General features: G+C 43.9%; 2 protein-coding genes across 7 annotated transcripts in view; one reads left to right on the top strand and one right to left on the bottom strand.

The window, feature by feature from the left end:
• The window catches only part of B3GLCT (beta 3-glucosyltransferase), a 101,919-nt gene extending 84,723 nt beyond the window's left edge, over positions 1 to 17,196 (bottom strand). Inside the window, exons 1-4 of one of the 6 annotated variants that reach the window (XM_054701366.1) lie at positions 12,696 to 12,710; positions 9,706 to 9,772; positions 7,049 to 7,164; positions 934 to 983 (exon numbers count right to left, since the gene is read on the bottom strand). In XM_054701366.1, the coding sequence (XP_054557341.1) occupies positions 934 to 983; positions 7,049 to 7,157 (159 nt within the window). In that variant the 5' untranslated portion in view covers positions 7,158 to 7,164; positions 9,706 to 9,772; positions 12,696 to 12,710. Of the gene's footprint in view, positions 1 to 111; positions 185 to 933; positions 984 to 5,347; positions 5,488 to 7,048; positions 7,165 to 9,705; positions 10,021 to 12,695; positions 12,711 to 17,045 lie in introns of those variants that run through there. The other 5 variants (XM_054701367.1, XM_037527127.2, XM_037527131.2 and 2 more) reach the window with 5 other exon arrangements.
• Positions 17,197 to 22,644: 5,448 nt separating this feature from the next.
• LOC119258821 (metallothionein-1A-like) lies at positions 22,645 to 23,169 on the top strand. The gene has a single exon (XM_054701368.1). The coding sequence runs from the start codon at positions 22,854 to 22,856 to the stop codon at positions 23,037 to 23,039; it is 186 nt and encodes a 61-aa protein (XP_054557343.1). The 5' UTR covers positions 22,645 to 22,853; the 3' UTR covers positions 23,040 to 23,169.
• Positions 23,170 to 24,286: the final 1,117 nt, after the last annotated feature.

The following is a 24,286-nucleotide window of genomic DNA, read 5'->3' as shown; positions in this document are numbered from 1 at the left end:
TCAAACTTAGATGAGGAGCTTGAATGTAAACAACGAGGAGAAAGAAGCAACTGAGAAGAGTAAGTGCAAAGAATCCCCATAAGTCCCCAGGTCTTGATTTCTGGTTCTCACCATGCAGGAAGTCTGGGAATCATCTTATGGGGTCTCTGACTGGTCCCCAGCATGCTCTCTCACACTGCGTCACCTTCAAGGTAAGGGGTATTGAGACTCTTGAAACCTCAGAGACAGCATATACCTTCTTTCACAGACTGGGAAAATTAAGCCCAAGAATAAGATGGGTAAAGACTAGAGAAAACCATCATATCTAAGCAGATTTTTTAAATGTCTAACTTCATATCAAAACATCTTTTCCTTAAAACAAAATTTAAAACCTAGCGCATCTGCTTTAACTATTAAAATTTTGCAAGCTAATTTTTGTAAATTCTGTAAAGTCTTAGATTGCTAATAGGGATTCAACATCTACACTGATCATTTCACTAATTCATTAAAGAAAATTTGAAAGTTTCACTTATGGCAGGAATATAGGGGAACCAAATAAGATATCAGTGTAAAAAAAATAAAAACAGTACAAAACACAACAAAGCAAAAACAGACAATTATAAATCAGAGACATAGTGCAGGGGAGAAGGGAGAGGGATCGGAGGGAGGGAGGGAGGGAGGGAGGGAGGGAGGGAGGGAGGAGCAGAGGGGACTGAGGTGATGGTGCATGGGTGCATTGGTGAGGGAAACTCTATGGGGACTACACCTGAAGGGGTGGGGAGAAGCAAATATTGTTTAAAAATGAACAATGATGTAAAAAAAAATTTAAAAATTAATATAAAAAAGAAAAAGAAAAGAAAAAAAACATTAAAAAATTGATAACTACTGAAAGATGAAATCAGTTTCACTAAAAGAAAAAGGAATCACAGTAGATATGATCATAGAAATTAGTACCTTTGATTGCTTGACCTCTTTCTTTAGATCTTCAGAAACCAAAGCAAAAGCTAGAAAAAAGGAAACATTTTTACATTAAAATTAGCAATTAAGATTCATTCTCAAATTCAACAGTTCTGCTTAAAATGAGGGGGAAAAGGATACTTTAACAAGACAGATTTTGCTCATTTTTAAGCAGCTGCATTGCTGCAAACTGCAAACAGCACTGCTGACGGCCTTCATCTCCAGACCTAAAATTATTCATCAGTGCGAAGTCAACACGCTTAGGTGACCAAGCTAGAAAAATACTACCTCAAAGAGTACATCTGCGTACATCGTTTGTATCTTCAGAAATAAAGCACAGAAAAACATGTGTACAACTTCTTAAAGTGCTTTCTTAAGCACAAGAGAATTCCTGAGAATCCAGAGGAAAGTCGTACACATTCCCACTCTGACAGTGCTTGCCGGAGTCTGGCTGGTAACAGCTAAATTTGGAGCAAGCTTTGTCTCGAGAGTTGCAGGGTTAGCAGTGTGGTGCAGACACTGCTATGGACAGGTAAGAAGAGGTACCAGAACCTACTACAGCAATGGGACCAGGAGAGTGCAGGGAGTCAAAACCATTTCCCATGCAGGATGATTTAATGTTCTGAGTCAGAGTTCGTAAATACATAAATAGCTCCCTAGAGATACAGCTAAGTTCTACATTTTAAAAAGTAGCGTAACAGTAACACTGAAAAATAGACAAAATGATAAATTAAACAGCCAGGAAGGTTAACCAGACAAAAAAATAATACCTTTAATTTTACAGTATGTTTTTCCTGAGGAGCTAAGAGGAGAGTATCTCATAGTTTACTTTCTTTAATTAGCATTTCCCAGGAGTGAATGGGCAATGCCAGACAGCAGAAAAGTATTCAAAGGGTTAGGCAGTTCCATGGACCAACAGCATAAGGTGCATCAGTGGTAGGAATCCCTGGGTAAGAGGAGACCCTTCCCAGAGGCAGGCGACAACCTCACCCACTGGGCACCTCTGGTGCCACCCCACCCCCAGACAGCCTCAGCCTCAGAGTCTCTCTCCATTAACATTTGCTCAAAGGAAAAAACTCTAAAGCACACACACCCGAAGAAGCAAATGACTAACATAGTTTAATCATTTCCATTTCCAGGATGACATTTCAAAAGGCTGGGTGAAATTGAAATGTAAGTCAGATGAACCTCTATGCATGGAATTTAGATAACAGCAGTCATATGAGGCCTCCTGAGACCACACTTACCATAAGAAATAGTAAATCTCCCACTCCTTTCTATCCATACCTCTCTCACCCTGCATTATTCTTCTCCAGAGCACTTGCCATCACTGACAGACTATGTGTTGATTTATTGCTTGTTTTATGGATTAGGTAAGCTCTATGAGGGCAGGAAATGAGTTTTTATATACTGTTTGCCCTGGAACCTACCATCTAGATAACACACAGAAGAAACTCATTAAATATTCACCAAGTGAATGAACCTAAGAACGAATGAACGTCTTCATGATGCCTGTGAGGGAAACCATCATTTAAGGGTTGTCTACTCCTTACAGCAGGCAGAGCAACCCTGGGCTGAAGTTTAGTGAATTCCCCTATCCCCCTATTTTACTTAGAAATCAGACCTACTTTCTCACTTTTTATACACAAACACAAATCATTCATTAAGTTCTAAGAAAAAAAAAAGGAGAGCTTTAACCTCCAAACAGTATTTAAATTGTACTTAATTTTTTGGTTTCATTTTATTTCACCCTCAGTTAGTAGCAGGCTTGAACTCTTCAAAAAGACATCTGAAATGAAATTATTCATAAACATACAAAGGTTGTAACACATTAACATCACCCAGCACCACAGAACACAGTGACAATCTGCAGAATATAAAACTTGTGGTCAATCAAATAGATAAATGTGATGCAAAAATTTATCTTCCTGACCCCATCAATTCCTAATACCAAAGGTGGAGAGCCAAGGCTCTCTAATCAAGAAAAAATAATATTCTCAATTAAACATGTTCAATGACTCAACATGTAGTATCAACCAGTGTTCAGCCTTACCTTACTTTTTTGCAAGGTCAAATGGCTATGTGAAAAAGAACAGCAGGGCCTCCCTGGTGGTGCAGGGGTTAAAGTCTCAGTGCTATCAAGCTATTACCAGCCACTGTGACAGGAGTTTGATCCCAGGCCATGGAGCTAACCCACATGGTGCAGCAGACCTCTCCTGTCTTGCCTGCTGATCCCCTCAGCAGTGTATTTCAGTGGATCTGCCTGTTCTGCTCTCCACTCTGTCTCTGGTAAATCCTCTCACCCCTTACCTCTCTGGCCTACACCACAGTTCTTGTATGCATAAAAAAATAAAATTATTTTTAAAAAAAGAAGAGCACATCACAGAGCCCCCTGGCCCTTCAGAATGTCCATTCAATACAGAAGAAAACATGTCTTTATTAGCTACTAGCTCAGATATTAATCCATCACATTTTTTCATGAATAAGCAGCTAATATTATTTGACAATGTTATTGTTTAAAGTAGTGAATTCATAGAGGAGAGATTCCCATAAATCAAGTAAATTCCAAAAATTCAACTTATCCTAATCAAGATACCCTAGCATCTTCATTCAGAAAATAAGTTTCTGAGGAAAGGTAAACTAGAGTTTAGTTCTCTCCAAGAATGCATAGATCAAGAGTCAAAATATCCCTTCAAAAAAGTCATTCTCCCCTTCATTCTGCTGTGAAATTAAAACTTCCTTTTTTTCTATGACAAAGATAAATTATACAATTCTTAAAGAAATAACAAAAGAAATGCTATCAGAGTTACTACCCATCATAAAAGGAAGCATATGACAATATAATTCCCACCAGGTGAATATAAAAAAAAAATACAGGTTGGTTTTATCTTTACATTTCCAAAATCTAAATAAAACAAATCATCAAAGGACTAAATGTGTTTGAAAGCACAGAAAATGCTATGCTACTGATAAATCCAATCTTAAAAGAATGAATTGTTTGCAGAATTCCTATCAACAACATTCTGGTTTTTATAGTTAGTGGAAATGAAGAGGAAATGATGCAAATAGAGAAGAAAAGTGAGAAAAATTAGCAAATGAGATAAGAAATTACCTCTCACTTTCAACAATCCTAACAAATGCGCACAGCAGGAGATTAATGCCCCCTGAGGGAGGGAAGGAGAGAAGAAAATATGAACTCCCCCAAACCAGAGGGAGTAACCTCTTGGGGTTCAGTGTTTGCTGTTTAGGTTTCATTCTAATTTCCAGATCCAATAGGGAAAAAATATTCTAGAAAGCTTGGCCTTAATGTACAGCTGGAGAAAAATTCCAAGGTAAATCATGCTCTTATATGCCAAACTGCTGTTTAAAAGTAATTTTCCCTTTTCTATTTTCAACATGAATTCCGGTGAATTGCTACAGGGAACTATATTTATTTATTTATTTATTTATTTATTTTTTTTGTTCTTATAGGACTCAAAATTTTAATGGCATTACAATCTACAGTCAGGAAATAGAACAAGCCCTCAACGGGGGGGGGGGGGCAAAAGTGCCAGGATCTTCTCCAACCACAATTATTTTTAATCTATGAAACAGAATTTCCTTACAAATTCAGTAGTTTTTACTGTAGTGACATTTATCATTGATGTGATTTGTTTAATATGACCTTAGTCAGAAGGGAAGTTGGGCCTGTCATTTTTCCAGAAATTGAAAAAAGTACCATCATTAAGATAAGGAAGAGAAAGATTTGTAGCCATCTTTCTGGGCCATGTAAGGTGAGAGTGCGGTCTCATGGCTGGGGAATCTGTGGATATTGCTGGAGGAATTGGAGATGCTCTCTAGTAAGCGGGTAATCCCTCTTCCCCGGACACTGCTGTTTGGGCCAGAAATTTTTACCCCAGATGGGTAGTCACCAGTGGGTGTGTTTGATCTTTGTTCCTGATTAGAAGAGCTGAAATGAGAGAATCCTGGACTCTCAACAGGGAACTATATTTAAAGTGCAAATCAGGGCAGGCAATAGAAATAAGACCTGTTTCATGATAACTCTAAATAATTCAAGCCAAATAGTGTGTTAGCACACCGTTACTGGGAGATAAATCAAGATCTTACAACTAACCTGGGAATGAGATTTATAGGTTAACCTAAGCCCTAGAGTACAAGAAAAACTAGAGAGCAATTAATTGCAATGCACTTAAGCAACACTAATCAACTATCCTTTCTCGAAATTCCTGTGCGGGATTGACAGACCCCAAGCCCATGCAGAAAAAATTATTGTACCTCCTAAGTCCTATCCAGTATTTTGTTCCTGTTCCTCAGCATGTGCTCCCAAACTTTTCCAGTAAAGCTGCCAAAGAAGCCAAATTTATTACAAAAAAAAAAACAAAACAAAAACTAAGATGCTCAATAAACCCACCTTGGGGCATTGCCAGGATTAGTAAGGCAATGCATAAAGCTTCAGAGCAGAGCTCAGCATCCAGTAGAAGTTCAGAGGATAGATGCAATGACAACTCTGCTGGTGGTGAAAATAATTACCATCCATTTGGGCAGCCTGGGTGGACCTGTGTGCACAAGCCAGGAGAGGGGAATAAAACCACCTGCCCCAAAGCTCACAGCACACACCCTGGGAGCTGGTGCCCCCCACAAGGTCAGAGTTTTATACTGACACCTCACAGGAAGAAGCTTTTGGGGCTTCACTTTCTTTCCTGTGACCTACTTACAAAAAATGTCTCACCCCGCACAGCTCCAGCCCCAGTGGTTCCCACTCCTTGGAGCTTTTCAGGATTAATTCCAGGTCCTCGGGAGGGGGCTTTAAGCTCCAGGATGCACAGACCACAGCCAATTTCTTGGTTCCAATTACCTATTTTGAAGAAACCTGGGTCTAGCAACTGGGAGGGGAAGAAGGGAGGTTGGGGAGAGGTGCCTTTCTGTGCTCCTTCTCAGGCCCTCAGACAAATCCACTTTCCCTGATGTTATGGACCAGCTAAACAGCAGCTCCATCCACCACAGGGCCCCACAACACAACCCCAGGAGTGAGGGCCTGTCACCACACACTGCACAACAGAAACGGTCCAAGCAGTGGCCAAGGCGCAATGGCTTGGCCTCCCTACAGTTCCTAGAACAGGGGCTGGCACAAGATAAGTGTGCTGGCTGTTAGCAACTAGCATCATTATCATTATTAATTTATATTCTCATTTGTTGGGCAGAAAATCTAAGAGTGGCTGTGTGTAGATTATGTGTCACACACAACACAAAGAGCCAGGTTAGATGGAGGAGCAGCTCCCTGAGGAGCTCCTGACTAACGCCAGATACAAGCCATCAGTCAGCCAGTGCACAGCTGCTCAGGGCAGTAAAGAGAGTGCAGTTAGTGCAGGCGCTTATTGTCTCTAAGGTTTCTGGACACTATGACTTTAAGTAAACCCCCTTTTAAGGAAAGGATCTTGTCAATGAACATTGTTTTCTTCAACAATGTTTTGTCCGTTAGCCTTACAACAAATGCAACTAATCACCATTGTTATCGGAGGAGCTACTAACATTCTGAGGTATGAGAGTAGACTGTGTCTTACCTGGCTCTGGAAACTCCTGGCCTTGTAGTGGGAGAGGGCACCTCACCCAGACAGGGGAGCAGAGGGAGGGGCAGGCTGACAGGGAGGGGAGTGCTTGGAACAAGCTCAAGTCAGGATTGAGGAGGTAAATTCCAGGCAGCAGGGACTTAGAGTACAAAGACAAGGAGGCCCAGAAATAGACGCGTGCCCGCAGTTCTGCATACAAAGCCCACATAGGAGGAGCAGGGTGCCTGCAAAAAGGAGAGTGACTGGGGCTAAAGCTGAGGCTGGTCATGCCAGGGGCTGTATTTTGAAAGGGGTTAGTTGTGGGAAGCCCGGTTTTATTCTGAGTGCCTGAAAAGATTTGGTGGGCTTTGAAGAAGAGGAGTGCCATGTTGCAATGTGTGTCTTAAGCAGGTTAGCTGTATCGTGGGGTGATCTGTGGGAGGACAAAAGGGATATAACATACCAGCTGGAAGGCTGAAGGCACCGGACAATGAGAGATGAGGCAGTCCCTGGGCACAGTGGGAAATGAGCAAGAAGTGTCAGGGCATTTACACAGCAGAACCCACCAGCAGCATGGATGAAGGAGGGATAGACCATGGAGTTGATGAGCAAAAGAGATGAGTGAGGTGATTCTGTATCAATTCCAGGCTTCGGGTGGTGTAGACTAGGGTCCATTCATCAGCTAGAGAAAAAGGAGAGTGAACAGATGTAGCGGCAGGAAGGTATGGAGTAGGATCTCTATGAACCGAGCAGACAGGTAAAGGAGAGTCCGAGAGCCCTCGGTGGCTTTTTCAGGCTTTTGTTGCGTTTACCAGGTACATGGCAGGCAGGGGTGCTGGGGGGCCTAGCCCCCCGTGAATCTTCACTCCTTCTGGGGTCTCCAGCGTGCTCTCGTAGTCTCGTTCTCTCTCCTCTGCTTCTTTCATTCTCTGCTCTCTTCTCTTCCTGTGATGCCGCCCTTATAAGCCCAGACTCTCAGCCCAGGTGTGCTCACCTATCCATGCCCACACCCTGTTCCAGGTGCCCACCATCAGGCATGCATTCAGGACCGCAGGGATCCATCATCTATCCTGATGGCAGGAGGACAGAAAAGCCTGACAATCATTTACCCTACAGCAGATGAGTGGGAAACTCAATCCAGTGTTATAAGACATTCAACGGGAAACAACCAACAGCAGCAGGAACCTGAGCGTGGCAGTCAGCACAGAGGGAGCGAGAAAGGCACCAACCCAGTGTCTCCACAGGACAATGGAACTAAATTGGCTGACTGAAACAGTGTGGGGTGTTAACAATGGGACACAGGAACCCCAATATTACAGGGACAAAACTCAAAGGAGACAAAAAGGAATGACTAGGCAGCGAGAGAGAAAAGCAAAGGAAGAAGCAGTTCTTTAAGCAGATTTTAATGCGTGCTCTCCACAGAGCTTCGGGCACAGCGGAGGATGCTGCAGTACCTGGGCTGTGGGCCTGCTTGGCTCCGAGGCGCTGCACAGCTACGGACAGAGTCTACACTCACACCACATCGGTTCAAATCCAGGCTCTCCCACTTAGAAGTGAAGCAACCTGGGCCAGCAACTCAGCCCTACTGAGCCTTGGCTCCCTTCCCTAAAGGGGAACTAGAGAATGAAAGCCAGCCAGTGCAAGCACAGTGCAGCATTGCACCAGGCTTTCCCCGCCGCCCCCCCCACACACACACACAGAAAGAGGCATAGTTTTGCCCAGGTGTCAGATGCCAGCACAATTCTGCTAGCCTGGCAAGTGAAGAGCTGGGCAATATTCAGGGCAAGGAACCCTGTGCCCCCATTCCATGGGCTCTACAACCTTTACAAAGTGATTCAGCCACTTGAGAGAAGTAACAAGGGAAGGATTGTGGCCCTCCCCCTCCCCAATATGGCAGTGAGCAGATCTGACAGTCCTCTTCTAAGTCTACTACTCACCCAAACTTCATCTTGCTCCCCTGATACACATCTCCTGATGTATCACAATAGTCAATGGGAAAATGGTGTGTAGAACACAAATTTTTCTTCACTTGGCAACAAAGTCTGCCAGGACCAATATGTTCTATGTGCCAGACCGTAATATATATACAGGAAGGACAATAAATGGGGGAAATAGGAAATAACTGTATATTTTAGGAAGAAAAAGATCATTTGCTTTGACTCATCTCACTTAAATGATATGAAAACCCATATGTCACTCGGGATATGAAAATAAAATTCCAACTCAAATAGGCTTTCAGGAGAGAGTCAAAAAACCACTCTCATAAGCATGTTTCATAGGCTGAGTCAGAGGTTGGGGTCAGAAGAATCCCTGCTTCCACAACCCCCAAGAACATACCAGAGCACACGAGAGCCGCTATTCCAGAACAACACAAGGAAATCTGTATTTCCCACCACTTTGAATTGCAATCCCACTACCAGACAGTGAGCTGTCAGGCTCGGTTTATAAAGCACAATTTATGCTTAACTTTTGGGCATCTATTTTCACAATACAAGAAGTGAGTTTTAAAAGCACCCCCATCAGTATCACCAAAGTCATGGTAGCTACAGGCTGAATTGGTCTAACCTCTTCAAGAACTTACTTGTTTATTGTCCAAAAACCTTTGATCTAGGGCCTCCCCCGGTGGCGCAGGGGTTGAGCACTGGGCTGCGAAGGTGCCCGCAGCCTCTGCAGCGCTGGTTCGATCAAGGCTGCCAGGCAAAGGTCTCACATGGTGCGCAGACCTCTCCTGCCGCCCGCTGCTCCCCTCAGCAGTGTACTTCGTCAGTCTGCCTGTTCTGCTCCCCGCTCTGTCTCTGGTGAATTCTCTCACCCTCCCATGCTTCTGACTGTACCCAGTGCTTGTATAAATAAATAAATAAATCTTTAAAAAAAAAAAAATACCTTTGCTCTAACAACCACTGCTCTAGTTTTTTAAACTTGTGTGCCACACAACAGTCTTTCCAGTGGCATTTGAAAATCTACCAAATGATGCTGAAACCAGAGAAAGAAATCTTAGTTTAAACTCAGTTCTGAGGTTTCTGGTTCCTTTCCCCAATAGATAAAACACCTGACTGCTGGATAGTAGACCTCTGCTCCCTCCAAAACACCTCCTCATTTCATTGTAAAGGTAAAGCAACCATCTTTACATTCTACAGATGAGCATGAACACTGTCCAGTTTATAGCTGCTACATCTATGGTGGCCCAGCCAGGGTTCAAGCACTGCTTACATGTGTAACTCACCTCAGGTCTTTAAAAATGAAGATTCACAGGCCTCATCACAGAGCGTTTAAATCAGGAAAATCTGGAGCTGGAACCCAGGAATATGTATTTTAATCAAGGGGACTCGGACACGGTGTTGGTTCTTGTGTGTGCTAAAGACTAACATAAATTGATGGTCAGCTAGACAGGCAGTGGCGGGACTTCACGGGGCTATTTTTGCAGCAAGCGTTGGCCATTTACATTCCTTTACTTCATTCATCTCCTACTTGAAGAACAAGCTCCCATGTATCCACCCTCAAGAATCTGGAGAAAATAAATTCAACATAATGTATAAAGAGCCTTGAGCTTCTTATGGGGACCAATGATGTAAACTGAAACATATCATCTTCTCAGATCATAAAATATTCCTTTAGGAGTGAAAATAAGTCATATCCCTAGGAGAAAATGGGATTGCTATACTTGAAATACATTCAAATCTTACTTGATACTTTTACTCATTTATTTTTGTCTAAAACTGCAGTTTTATATCACGCAGATAAAGACTTTTTTCTTTCCAACCTCTACCAAATCTTTGGTCTGCATGCATTTTTTAAGTAAAATCTTAAATGGATTTATTTTGTCAATCAAAGTTCTTTCAGGGAGAAAAAAGACACAAATTGCCCCCACATCTCTCTCCAGTGGACCTCTCTTTTGAGCTCCAAACCCAGATTTAACTGCCTACCTGACAAAAGTATCTGAGCATCTCACATGCATCCCAAACTCAACTTACACAAACTGAACTAGTATTTCACCTCCCCAAAATATGGAAAGTAAATTTTATTTTATTTACTTTTTAAAGATTTATTTATTTATGCATACAAGAAGTGGGGTACAGTACAGAGGTGTTGGGGGTGGTGGTGAGAAGATTCACCAGAGACAGAACACGGAACAGAACAGGCAGACTGAAATACACTGCTGAAGGGAGCAGCAGGCAAGACAGGAGAGGTCTGCTGGGCCATGTGGGAACTCCCTGGCTGGCTGGGGATTGAACCCATGCAGCACAGGCTGCGGATAGATTCACAGCACTGTACTTAACCCCTTGAGCCACCACGGAGGCCTTGGAAAATAATTTTTTTTTTAAGATTTATTTATTTATACAAAAGCTGGGGTACAGGTCAGATGCGCAGGAGGGTAAGAGAATTCACCAGAGAGAGCGGGGAGCAAAACAGGCAGATGAACCGAAATACACTGCTGAGGGGAGCAGCAGGCGAGACAGGAGAGGTCTGCCGCACCATGTGGGCTTCTCCCTGGCCGGCTGGGTATCGAACCCATGCTGCGGAGGCTGTGGACAGCTTCACAGCGCTGCTTTCAACCCACTGTGCCACTGGGGCAGCCCGAAAGTAAATTTTAGAAAAATGTCTGGGGTACTTACTGCGAAGAACAGCATATTTTAAAGTGGTTTAAATGATGAATTTTATGGTTGTTATATTTACCTACATTTACAAATAAAATTTTAATCTGGTTCCCTTCCATTAGTGCCTATATCAGTACACAGCATCACTATCAACCCACAGCTAAAGATGGAAACGATGACTCATCTTTGACCTCACCCTTTTCTCTCAGCCCACGATTCAATCAATCACATTGTCTTAGAGTTTCTTAATCATTTCTCACATAGTGGATTCCTCAGTGGTCCCCGACATCCACACTGGTCCCTTCCAATCCCTGTACCACAGAGTGAGCATCTTAAAACAGATGTCAAATTATGTCACTCTCCTAGGATAGCCCTTCAACACCTTCCCACTGCTCTAAGGACTGTCCAAACTCCTCACCCTTTTCTGCAAGGTTCTGTGTAAACATGGCCCCTAAAGATCTTCCCAGCATCCCTCTCCCCTCCCCACAACATCACCTTTCTTTCCCATCAGTCTCTGCAGTCCTGTCCTTCTCCACTAGGTTTCTCCTGCAGCACCAAGTTCTTTCCCTTTCCTCTTCCTCCCTTCACTTAACTGATGCCTGTTTCCCCTGTCGGATCTGAGCTCTAGTGTTCCTGCCTCTAGGAAGTTTTCAGCCCCTGCATCTGTCACTCCTGACATGTTAGAAAATTCTTCAAAGAGGTGGAATATCCTGTGCACCCCTGGTTCTAGATCCAGTAACACTCTCTGCCAAACCATGCCCTGTGACAATCTAAACATCTCTAGACTTCAACAAATGGTGGAGGGCAAAGGGAGGGTGAAGCTCACCCCCTGTTCAGAAACAGTGCCCCAGAGCAGGCTAAAGCCAGCTACCTTTCTGCAACACATTCTCAGAGCACCCTGCACAGCACTGAGCACAGAGCTGCAGCTCAAGTCCAGTGCAATTTGCATTTAATTCACCAGCCCCTGGAGATGGCAAGATCTACCAGGGTCAACACAGACCAGATCCCCAAGGCAATACTGCCAATATACAGAGTAGGTACTCAAGAATTTTTTGAATTAATGAAAGAAACTTTAAATACCGTTTTCCTTTTAATATTATTTAAAATTGTTAACATTTTCTAGTAGTTCAAATTAGCACCTACACTGAGCTGGGTTTCTTGGGACGGCACAGAGAATACAGCTTTGAAATACAGAATTAAAGGAGACGCTCAATCAATAATAAGTCTGATGAACTCCTGACACTGCAACTTTTCCTTTACATCGGGAAAGATGAATTAACACTCCGTGTATTGTTCTTAAGGAAGAATCTGCACTGCCAAAGATGGGTTACACATAAGGCTACAAGGAGGCAAAACACAACATTTGCAAATTCCCCATAAATAATTCTTTATACCTAGAAATTGCTCTATGTTTCCAGTGAAAAGCTAAGAACCCATGCGTTGGTGCTCTAAATGAGGGCAGTAGTTAAGGGGTGCTCAGTACCAGGCCAATGTTTGTCTTAGAGGACTTTAAATAAGGCCAGGTCACATCCTACCCACTCTCACTCCCTCTGAAGCAGATGCTCCCCCACACCTGAAATTCCCCCCAGAAAGCTTGACTATTGGCTAAATCCATTACCTGGATGACAAAGAATCCATCCAGAGGGTTAAAACCTGTGTCACATGCAGTTTGCAGCAACATGGAGCTGGAAGAGATCATGCTCAGCGAAATAAGTCAGAAAGAAAAAGAAAAATACCGGATGGTCTCACTCATAGCAGGAATTTAGAAAACCTAAATAAGGGACCAGGAAAAAGACTAATTAATACAAAGTAAAAATCAAAATCAACAAACAACTATAAACCAAAGACACATTATGGGGGGGGAGGGGCACGGGGAGAGGACCGATTAGGGTCAAAATAAGGGGGGGTGCAATTGTATGGGGAATATAACCAAAATGAAAATGCATACATTGTACAAAAACGAAAAATGATGTAAGAATTATATAAAATATTTAAAAATAAATAAATAAATAAAACCTGTGTCAATTAATATCTGAGTACTGCTTAAAAACTAAAGGGTTTAATAATTAAAAAAAAGAAAAAAAGCACAAAACAACCCGGAGTCAGGTCAGTGAAAGGTATCTGAGTAAGACCTGCTCAGAATGGAAAATCATTCCTAATTTTGGCAGGTGCAAAGAAAAGCAATTTTGACTCAGAGTGGAGACAGGGATCAGAAAGATAAAAGTTAATACCCATTATCTTACCACAAATTCAAATAAGCCTCTTCATAGATCAATCAATTAGGATTAGGTTTGGCTGCATATAACAGAAAACCCAAACAACTGAGGCTCAAAGAAGAAAGAGGCTTATTATTTTTAATCTCATGTAACACAGGAGCTGAAACAGAGGACTCAGGGTTAGCAGAGGCCTCCACATTCACGTGACACCCAGGTGGTGCTATCCTTTCTGCTCTACCACCCTGAGACAGGAGTAGCTTGGGGTCTGGGAAATCCCTGCTACCAGTGTTTTTGACCTACTGTTTCTACCAATAACCTTTTCTGCAATATATGTGTCTTTGAGGCATCTTTACAGCTTATGTAGTCCCATTGCGATTAGAAGAAGGAAGGTACAGGACCCCCTACCCAAAACAGTGAGAGCTGAATTATGAAGCATGCGTAGAGTAAACCATAGTAGCCAAAGACTCAACACTAAATCCCTGCCTTTTGGTGGGATTTGGTCTCCATTTTCTGTTTTTTTGTTTTTGTGTTTTTTTTTTTTAAGATTTAGTTATTTATTTATACAAGCACTTGATATAGTCGGAAGCGCAGGAGGGTGAGAGAATTCACCAGAGCCAGAGCGGGGAACAGAACAGGCAGACCAAGGAAATGCACTGCTGAGGGGAGCAGCAGGCGCGGCAGGAGAGGTCTGTCGTGCCATATGGGACCCTCGCCGGCCAGCCGGGATCGAACCTGGCACTGCAGAGGCTGCGGACAGCTTCACAGTGCAGTGCTCAACAACCTGCGCCACCAGGGGAGGCCCCCCTCGTTGCATTCTTGAGCAAGATTCTCAAGGAGGCACTGGATGGAGAACCTCATTCAGGGTCTGCATCCTAACCAGGATGGTCACATTTAATAAACTTTACTAGGAGATCCACAAAAATCTCTATAGATAGTTCCCTGGCTACCTCTACTTGCAAATACCTCTGAGAAACGTCTTCCTGCTAGAGCAGCCTCACAGCCTTCATTTATCCACTCTTCTTATCATCTGTATTACTAGTCAGCTCAGACTGCCATAACAGAAACCATATACCAGGGAGCGTAAGCAACAGAAATTCACTTCTCATACTTCTGGGGGCTGGAATTCTGAGATCAAGGTATTAGCAAGGTAGGTTTCTGTTGAGGCCTCTGACTTTGGCTGGCAAAGGGACATCTCCCTATGTCTTCACATAGCCTTTTCTCTGATTGCATGCATTCCTTAAAGATCACCAGTCTTATTGGATTAGGATTCCACCCTTATGACCTCATTAAACCTTAATTACCTCCTAAGGCCCCTCTTCAAATATAGTCACATTAAGCAGTGAGGCTTCAGTATGTGAATTTAAGGGTAGACAATTCAGTCTACAACACTCTAGATGATGCAAGAGTTTTGTCTGTTCAGTAAAAGAAGGGAATACATGGTATGGTGGAGGGAAACAGCATTCTCTGCTACATCATAATCAGTATATTAAAACTGGAAGAGACAGCAAAGTTCTACCATTTTATCTAGTCTATGCCTCCCATTTTATACACAAAAACTGAAGCTCAAAGCCACGAAAAGCCACACAGTGAGTGACCTGAGACTTGAATAAATTTTGATTCTAGAACTGGTGCCAGAATTTAAAATTGAAATTACAGTGAATTGTGTACATATAATCGTATGGGTTTTAAATAAATTTTCTGTATTGACTTTTTTCCTAAAAACATAAATGAATATGCTATAGTTTGTGGGAAACCTGACTACATGCAGTCAGGCCAGTCTCAGAGAATATGTATTTTTAAACTATCGGAATTGTTCACATGTCTCAGAGCGCCTATCATAATTTTCTCTTTCAGCACGATTCCAAGAACCTTCATTCCAAAATATATAAAGAGTGGGCACCACATCCTTTTTGCTCCCCCCCCTCCCCACAAGACAGCAAATGAGAGCTCAATAAAACACACTCATGGTTTAGCTCAGTACTCCAAGAATACAGCTTCCTCTCTGTACCAACCCATGAAAGTCAGTTCACAAAGCCAAATGTCTCACAGGGACCTTTTAATAGGTTTTATGTCTTATTTATTATGCTTATCTGACAACTTCACAATCTAATAGATCTCTCTAAAGACGTAATGACATTTTAGTTCATTCTGAACGTCCTTTAAGGTATTATCAAGTATGGACAGTGCAGCTATTCCCTTAAGTGCAATAAAAAATAGATACACGTGTGTATTTCAGCCCTTACACTGAATATATTATATACAAATATTACATCCCTTGTACAGCATTATAAAGTGCAATGGTATAAATAGAATGCCAATTTCAGCTACCACCCACCCTATTTGGTTACTAGCAAAACTTCCAGGCAGCAAGCCAACTGATGCAGCCAGGAATCACCTAGTCAATTTCCCTTCCCTGCAGCCGCCCCAGCTCCCAGGACTGCCCCCCAGCAATGCCCTCTTTCTTCTACTAAAGCAGATAACCGCCAAGTCCAGACGCTTCTCACCAGCAATTACAGCCTTCTCTGTCCAAGATCCCCGAACATTTTAAATCACATTGTTGCTTACTTAATCATGCGTGTGAACAATTAATTACCAATTAATCTCACTCGATTTTTCCACTGAGCACCTTTCGAAATATCAGGGGCACAGAAATAAGGTCCGTATAAAGGGAATTTAAATTTTTAAAACGGGGGAGGCGTAAAGGCTCCAGTAGACTACTAAGACAGCAATGTGAAAATGTCGCTGTCTTTTCCTAAATTGCACCATTCTGCCATTTCAAAAAATCTGAAATCATGGGCTCTTAAACTGGAAATAAAAAATCTGAATTAGAAGATAATAACCCAAAGAACAGTGAAAAGGTAATAATTGCTCGCCGAGGCTTTCAAACTTGAACAAATCCCATCATGAAAGTCGATCATACTCAAAAAAAAAAAAAAAAAAACTTTTAGCACATCACTGTATGAGAAAGGGAAGAAATTGCTCTTGCGAGAGGAAATAAAGGGAAAAGGGGAAGTATTATGGCGGTAGATCCAACAACCACCGTTCACAGAAGTGCTCTCTGATTTTCCTCCATAAAGACCCAAGATCTGGAAAAAGGTCCTCCCCACCGCCGGCTCCCCACGCCACGACCGCGCACCCCGAAAAGCCCCAGCGGGCACCCCCGTCCGATTCCGCAGAAGGGGCTCGTGCCAACTTGGGTCACGCCTAGCCCGCAAGACCCGGCGGGGAGCCCCACAGGGGCGGGCGGGGGGGGCGCCGGGGCCGGGCCGTGCGCCCGGGGCAGGCTCGGCTCCCGCGGGCGCGCGGGGCGCGCGGGGCGGCAGGACGCGGGCGGAAGGCAGGGGGGCGGGACCGCGGCCGCGCTTCCCTCCTCTCAAAGTTTCTCGCAGTTGCACATCGGCGCGGCGCTTCCTGTGGGGGTGGGCGCCTCAGCCTCGCCGCGCCGCCGCCGCCCCGGCCGAAGCGGGCGGGAAGGTGCCGGCCGGCCTGGGGCGGCGGCGCGCGCGCGGGACCCGGCGAGTCCCACGGAGCCCGGCGCCGCGAGCCGGAGGTCCCGGGGAGCCGGGCCCGTCGGGGGCGCCGCGAGAGGGCGCTGTCGCCGGCGCGGCGGGCGCGGGACAGCGGGGCGCGGGCGCCCGCGGGGCAGGGCTGAGCCGCCCGGCGCCTCCCTTTGCGCGCGAACTCGGGACGCGGGCGGCAGCGCCCGGGAAGCCAGCGCCTCTCCCGTGCGCGCCGGGCCGCCCGCTACTTACCCAGGGAGCAGGTGAGCAGCGGGAGCAGTGCTGAGAGCGCCAGGCGGCGGCGGCGGGGGCCGGGCGCCCGCATCCCGGCGGCGGGGACTGCCTGGGCGCGGGGACCGGGACGCGCGGGGAGCGGATCTGCGCCGCTGTCGCCGGTGCCGCCGCGGCTGACCCTTCTCCGCGGCTCCCCTCCTCCCTCTTCGGGCTCCGCCGCGCCGCCTTCGGTCGCGCCCTCTGGCGGCCAACAGCGGGAGCGGCCCTGGGCGCGCTTGCATTGCAGCCTGGCTCGCGGCTGCAGCCGGGGTTCCGCGGGCTGGGGAGCTTGGAGGTGGCCGCTCCTCCTGCAGGACCGCGCCCCTCTTGCGGGCGTCTGACCTCTGCTCCCTCGGGCCACGAGTCTCCACTGCTCCTTTTCCTTCCGCTCCGTTACCTCGGCCTCATCCTCCACCTTCATGCTCTCCCACCTTTTGGGTCACCTCTTATTTCCTACGTCCCCGCCCCAGTTATAGGTCAGTACTTACCCCCAAGGTGAAAGCAAGGGTGGGGTGGGGGAGAGCAGACAAAGGGAGGGGAAATCACTTTTCTCTTGTTAATGTACCATCTGCTACCCCCCCCAGTCAATAATTCAACTCTTAATATTGTTGGCAGCAGTAGTCCACTTTGATGAAGGTGTTTTTAATCAACTAATTTACTTAATTTCCCCTTTGTTAATGGGATTTGGCCAATAGCTTAGGCCTGGAATTTGGCTTCTAATAGACGTTTGTGAAAAGGTAATTTTGTATAAATGTGGTTTTAAGTGTTCACCGTAATGGAAGAGGGTGTAGTTTTATTTTAAAAGTCTGATAAAAATTGATTAAATTGGATACAGAGAAGAGGAGTGACTTGCAGAAACTTCATGTTGGAGAGTCCCTCTTGTGCCACCGAAATGTCCAGAGGAGTCCTCCCCTACCAAGAAAGGTGGTGTCCCTGGCAGGGGACTGGCCTCCTAGTGACATGTGGACTGAGGTGGAAAGCAATTCTAAATGAATTGCTTAAGAACCTCCCCCCACTTTAACGGTTCTGCATTGTACCTTCCCCAGTCCTTCATTAATTTCTGCTAAGCACAGAGTGGAGGGGGCCAAGTGCTCATTATTTACCGGAGTTCAGAGCAGGGCCTCCTAAAGGTCCGGACGTGCTTCACCTGCATTTTGTCGTGTTTTGTGTGCATGCTCTGTGCCAGGACTGTGCTGAAAGCACCCTACTGTATGTACTAGTATCTGCCACATAGTCATGCAGCATTCACCCCCTATAAGCATTAAATGAAGACCAGTTTTGGCCCGTAGGAAAACAAGATATGAGGGAGCTGGAGAAGCAGGTGCTGAATAAATGTTTGTTGAACCTTATAAATGTGAATGCTGTTTGACTGTTTAGTCTAGAATGTATTAGGACATTATCGTCGTTTGTCTGTTCACCAGCTGCTGCAAGTTGTTTAAAAAGGAAGTCTGGAGAGAACAGGTTTTCTCTCTCCACTTGAAACCACGTAAAACTGGGAACTAAATATTTTGTGAGTTATCCATTTTGTGTCAGTGCAGATCATGCCATCTTGTTCCAAGGTTTGTGGCCACACCTCAAAACAGTTTTTATGGGAGGAAAAAGAAATAGGAGAATACTTCCATTTCATTTTTAGTGGAGTTTTTCAAATTTATGGTTGGCTGCGTTGATCCCTTTTATCCTTCTAAAACATACCTGCCTGGTTGAGAGTTCTAAAGGGTTTCAAATTTCCAAGGCTGTTTAGCTTTCTTCCAAGAAAATATTACTCACATATAGTAGATATTAAACATTAAACCAAAGTGTGCCGAAATAGACACAGAAGTCTAATAATTTAGCAGCTTGCTTGCCAAGCATGTACTTTCAGTCCCTGTTCTGTGTTTGATAACAAGCATCTCTAGGTGCTTAATCAAATTTTTCATCCAAATTCACCATGGTAGAGCATTACTGTGTGCTGAAACAAGGTGTGGGAAATAGAGCCCTAAAGACAACAGAAAGCACGCTCCGTTTAAGTAATAAACTTGCCCTGCAGTCTGTCCACAGTAGACACAGATAAATGGCGCTTTACAAAGTTCCATAACTCACATTTAAAAAGGATTACCTTTCATTTACTCTAGTCACATGATAAATGGACTTTCAGGGAGCTCGTTCTCCCAATCCCAAATGGAGTGTTTTTGGGGGCGAAATGCATTCATGAGGACACAGCAGGTACGTGTACAAGACCCTGCTTATTTCAGTGCCTCTTTGCCACCTGAAACACCCACTGTAAGGGGGACCACTTTAAAGAGAAAAAAATAAGTCTCAAATTCAAAGATTGTGATAAGAAAAAAGAACAGGCTATAGTTCTATTTATATGGAATTCATTCACTTTAGTTCCAAACCACTCCATGATGGCCTCTGGAAGTATGCCAGGGGGTGGGAGAATCAAGAGGTCACCTCATGGGGCGGGGGTGGGGGGGGTGACTGATGCAACTGATGCAAGATTTTTTTTCAGTACTAAAGGAGAACATAAAGGCATAAATTCTAAACCATAGATAGCCAAATAATCTAATAAACAAGTATCAAGCAGATGGTTTCTGATCTTATAATACCCATACATTGGGCCAAAAGGCTGAAATACATTCATTCACTCAACTGATAATGAATGCCTTCTAGCTGACGTGCCCTTTGCTAGGCCCTGGAGCAGATGCAAAGATGCATAAAACATGGGACTGGGCCCAGGAACTCATAGTCCAATTAGGGAGACAAAAATGTTCATAAGAAATTCTATGTGACACACTATGGGGGAAGCAGGGAAAGGAGGGATTGGGGTCAAAATAAGGGGGGTACAATTGTATGGGGAATATAAAAATAAAAAAATTTAAAAAATAATTCCATGTGACAAATGCTATAACACAGGTTTATAGCACTTTGGATTATAAGAGGGGGAAAGGCAATTTATCAAGGACCACGGCAATCAGTCAGAAAGACAGAATTGACTTTTGTTCAGGATCCTAAAGGAGATAAAGCAACAATTCCTGGGCTTTGGAAAAGAGGAAAGGCCCCTCAGGCAGCAAGTGCATTTGCAAGGTAGCCGAACCCAAAGGAGCATAGTGAGTCAGGAGACTGGCACAGGCTGCCATCACATATCTGACAAGGGGCTAATTTCCGAAATTTACAAAGTACTAATACAATCCAACAACAACAAAAAGAACCCAGTGAAAAAGTGGGCAAAAGTTGTAAATAGATACTGTTCTAAACAGACATTCTGATACAGACTTATGAAAAGATGTTCTTGTAAGAGAAATGTAAATCAAAACCACAATGAGATATCACCTCACCCCTATGACAATGGCATATGAGAATGGCCCATATCAATAAGAATGGAAATAACAAATGTTGAAAAAGAAACTCATCCACTGTTGGTGGGAATGCAAGTGGTGCAACCTCTAATGGAAGTGTGTGGAGATTTCTTAAGAAAATAAAAATGGACATAGAGCTTCCATATGATCCAGCAATTCCACTCCTAGGTATTTACCCAAAGGACACAGAAACATCAATTCCAAAGAACACCTCCACCCCTATGGTTATAGCAGCACTATTTACAATAGCTAAGCTTTGGAAACAACCCAAATGCCCAAGAAGATGTGGTACATTTACACCATGGAATATTACTCAGCATTCAAAAAAGATAAATACATGCAATTTGCAGCACCATGGATGGAGCTGGAAGGGATCATGCTCAGCAAAATAAGCCAGAAAGAAAAAAAAAATACCGGATGGTCTCACTCATAGCAGGAATCTAGAAAACTTAAATAAGGGACCAGGAAAAAGAATAACTATAAGAAAGAAAATATCAAAATCAACAAACAACTATGAACCAGAGACACCGTATGGGGGGGTGGGGGGCAGGGAAAGGAGGGATTGGGGTCAAAATAAGGGGGTTGTAATTGTATGGGGAATATAAAAATAAAATTTAAATTAAAAAATATATATATAAAAAGAAAAAAATGGAAATGCCATATGATCCTGTCAAACCTATATTAAGTATCCTAAAAATATGAAAACTAATACAAAAAAGATTTATATACGCCTATGTTCATAGCTGCACTTTCCACAATTCCCAAATTATGAAACCCACCTATGTACCCTCCAATAGACAAATGGATAAAGAAACTGAAACATATGCTCGATGGAATACTACACAGCTGTTAAAAAGATGAAAAAGTTGCTTTGGGGGCAAATGCATGGAACTCAAGTTGATTAAATGAAATGTCAGAAAGGGAAAGATATTGGATGGTTTCACTCACCTGTGAAATATAAATAACAAAGGAAAACAGCATAAAATAAAGCAGTGATAAATCTTGGACTTTGTGAAAATATTTAATGGGCATGTCGGGAGGCATATAGAGTATTGGCACAGTGGTTTGGTGAAGGGCAAATACAATGTGTGCACCTTTGGAGGAACAAAATAGCCTCAGAATTAAAACTCAGAAAAAGGAGCCAGGGGCTTAATACCCAGCTCCGTTCTCTCTCTCTTTCCAGACTTGGAAGAGCCTCCTGTTTCTATAGCAACAGAGGTCAAGGAACCAGATTCCAATTCTCCATTCTCTAGGGGCCCTCTCATTAGGTTTCAGGAGGGTCATTCTCTTCACATACAGACAAGTGACCTTATAAATTATTAGTAGCCTTGGAGATTATTTTCCAAGCCTATAAACAGGCCCAGGGGGTGACAGTAGATCAGACAGTCTAAAACTGAGTCTTTCAGACATAATGGTATGGGATCATCAGACCCACTATTTAACCACCTACACCCCCAGAATCGGTATATACCTGGTAATAGGAAAGCGACTGTCTCTTCATCTGTTGCCTGATGTCTCTTCACCTCTTCACCTTAACTTTTAGGGAAGAGAGAAAATCTTTATCCTCAATGGGAGAAGAGTGAGACAAGAAGAAGAAATGGCAAAAACCTTTGCTCAGAGTAGATCCAATGGCCACACCCTCCACCAATATTAAGTGCCCAGGAAGGATACTTGGATGACATAAATACAGTGATCTCTCCAACAACCTGAAGATGTTTGTCTTACTGAACTTCCACAGCTCTTCAAAGATTAGAGGTGAAACCCTCCTGTCAGTCCAGGCTTTCACCAAGATCTGTACCCAAAGAGGCTTAACCAAAGGATCCTTACAGACTAGCATCTGTGAACCAAAATACAGCAGACGCTGTCATCTTGGCAGGCATCCAGGGCAAGCCCAGAAATCCTAAGCCATTGCCATTTTTCTGCCCTTTTGAAGACAGGGTGGTATAAAGATTTCTCTACAAAGTGAACTATCCACCAGAAATTTCTGATCAGAAATAGATGATCCACTTGGGTGTTTCATTCTCCTTTCTGGAATCATATGTCTTCATGTTGTCAGTGAAGATGAGGAATGGCTCCTGAAATGACAGCATATCAACAGGAGCAACAAAGGCTCTATAGAATACAGCAAGTGCCCTAAAGTGCATCTGAACAAATGTGACAGAAGACAGGGAGAAGGACCCCCACATACCTGGGGACTAGAGAAAGGCTCACACACCTGGGTGATTGAACTGGGGATTGTAGGAGCCATAATAAAAAGTTCTAGCCTCCCATAAAAGGTTCAGATGGGCTTTTTCCAATGTATCCCATTGGCATGTGAAGCTGAGGTCCTATGTACCTGGGAGAATTACCATAATCTTAAAAAATAAAGACTACCACCACCACACCTCCTCAAAGTGCTGCCTGTGCCTTCAATACCTGTCTCCAGACTCTTGTCTAGCCACCTGTGCTCATCATGGATCACAGCTGTTCCTGTGCCATTGGTGGATCCTGCTCTTGCACTGGCTCCTGCAAATGCAAAGAGGGCAAATGCACCTCCTGCAAAAAGAGCTGCTGCTCCTGCTGCTCCCAGGGCTGTGCCAAGTGCACCCAGGGTTATATCTGCAAAGGGGCATCAGGCAAGTGCAGCTGCTGTGCCTGATCTTAGAGAGCCTGCTCCAGATGTAAATAGAGCCATTTGTCCAAACCTGCATTTCTAGTCAAATGATCTGACCCCTTTGCTACATTCCTTTTTCTATGAAATATGTGAAAGACAATAAATGTTGTTCACCTTAAAAAAAAATTAATTAAGACTATCTAAGGTCTACCTGGTGGTGCAGGGGTTAAAGTCTCAGCAGCTCGAGTTTGATCCATGGCCAGGGAGCTAACCCACATGGCACAGCAGACCTCTCCTGTCTCACCCACTGCTCCCCTCAGCAGTGTATTTCAGTCAGGCTGCCTGTTCTGCTCCCAACTCTGTCCCTGGTGAATTCTCTCACCCCCTCACACCTCTGGTCTACACTCCAGTTCTTGTATGCGTAAATCTTAAAAAAAAAATTAGGCTACCCAGATTTAGAGTCATCTCCAGAAATAACTTTTTACCCAAGAAATCTATCTTAAGGCAAGGCAAACATACAGAGGTTTTGTCATGTGAAGACATTCTGTTCTCATTTTGTCAGTCCCCCTCCTCTTGCTTTGATGCCCAACATCCATCCCGTTCCTTAGCTCAGAATATAAACCCTCACTCTGTCCCATTTACTTTGGAATTTTCAGCCATGTAAATTCTCTCTACATGTAAATATGTAGATAGTTAAATTTGGTCTCTGGGCCTCCCTGGTGGTGCAGGGATTAAACTCAGCGCTGTCAAGCTATCGCCAGCCACTGCAGCACGAGTTTGTTTTTGTTTGTTTGTTTGTTTTCGTTTTTTCTTTTTTTTTTAAATAAATTTTATTTTTATATTCCCCATACAATTGCAACCCCCTTATTTTGACCCCAATCCCTCCCCTCCCTGAAAAATACCGGATGGGCTCACTCATAGCAGGAATCTAGAAAACTTAAATAAGGGACCAGGAAAATGAATAACTATAAGAAAGTGAAAATCAAAATCAACAAACAACTATGAACCAGAAACACTCTACGAGTTTGATCCCTGGCCAGAGAGCTGACCCACATGGCACAGCAGACCTCTCCTGTCTTGTTCGCTGCCCCCTTCAGCAGTATATTTCTGTATGTCTGCCTGTTCTGCTCCCATTCCATCGCTGGTGAATCTTCTCACACACGCCCCCAATCCCCGCACCTCTGGCCTGCACCCCGGTTCTTGTATGCATAAATAAATAAATCTTTTAAATAAATAAATTTGGTCTCTTTCTCTTACTAATCTGCCTAATGTTCATTTGTTTGCTCATCCAG

The sequence above is a fragment of the Talpa occidentalis genome, unplaced genomic scaffold, assembly GCF_014898055.3.
Source record: "Talpa occidentalis isolate TD23 unplaced genomic scaffold, MPIMG_talOcc4v2.1 talOcc4.5, whole genome shotgun sequence".
NCBI classification, from domain to species: domain Eukaryota; kingdom Metazoa; phylum Chordata; class Mammalia; order Eulipotyphla; family Talpidae; genus Talpa; species Talpa occidentalis.
Note: the sequence above shows the minus strand (reverse complement) of the source record. Positions and strands in the feature narration are given on the sequence as shown.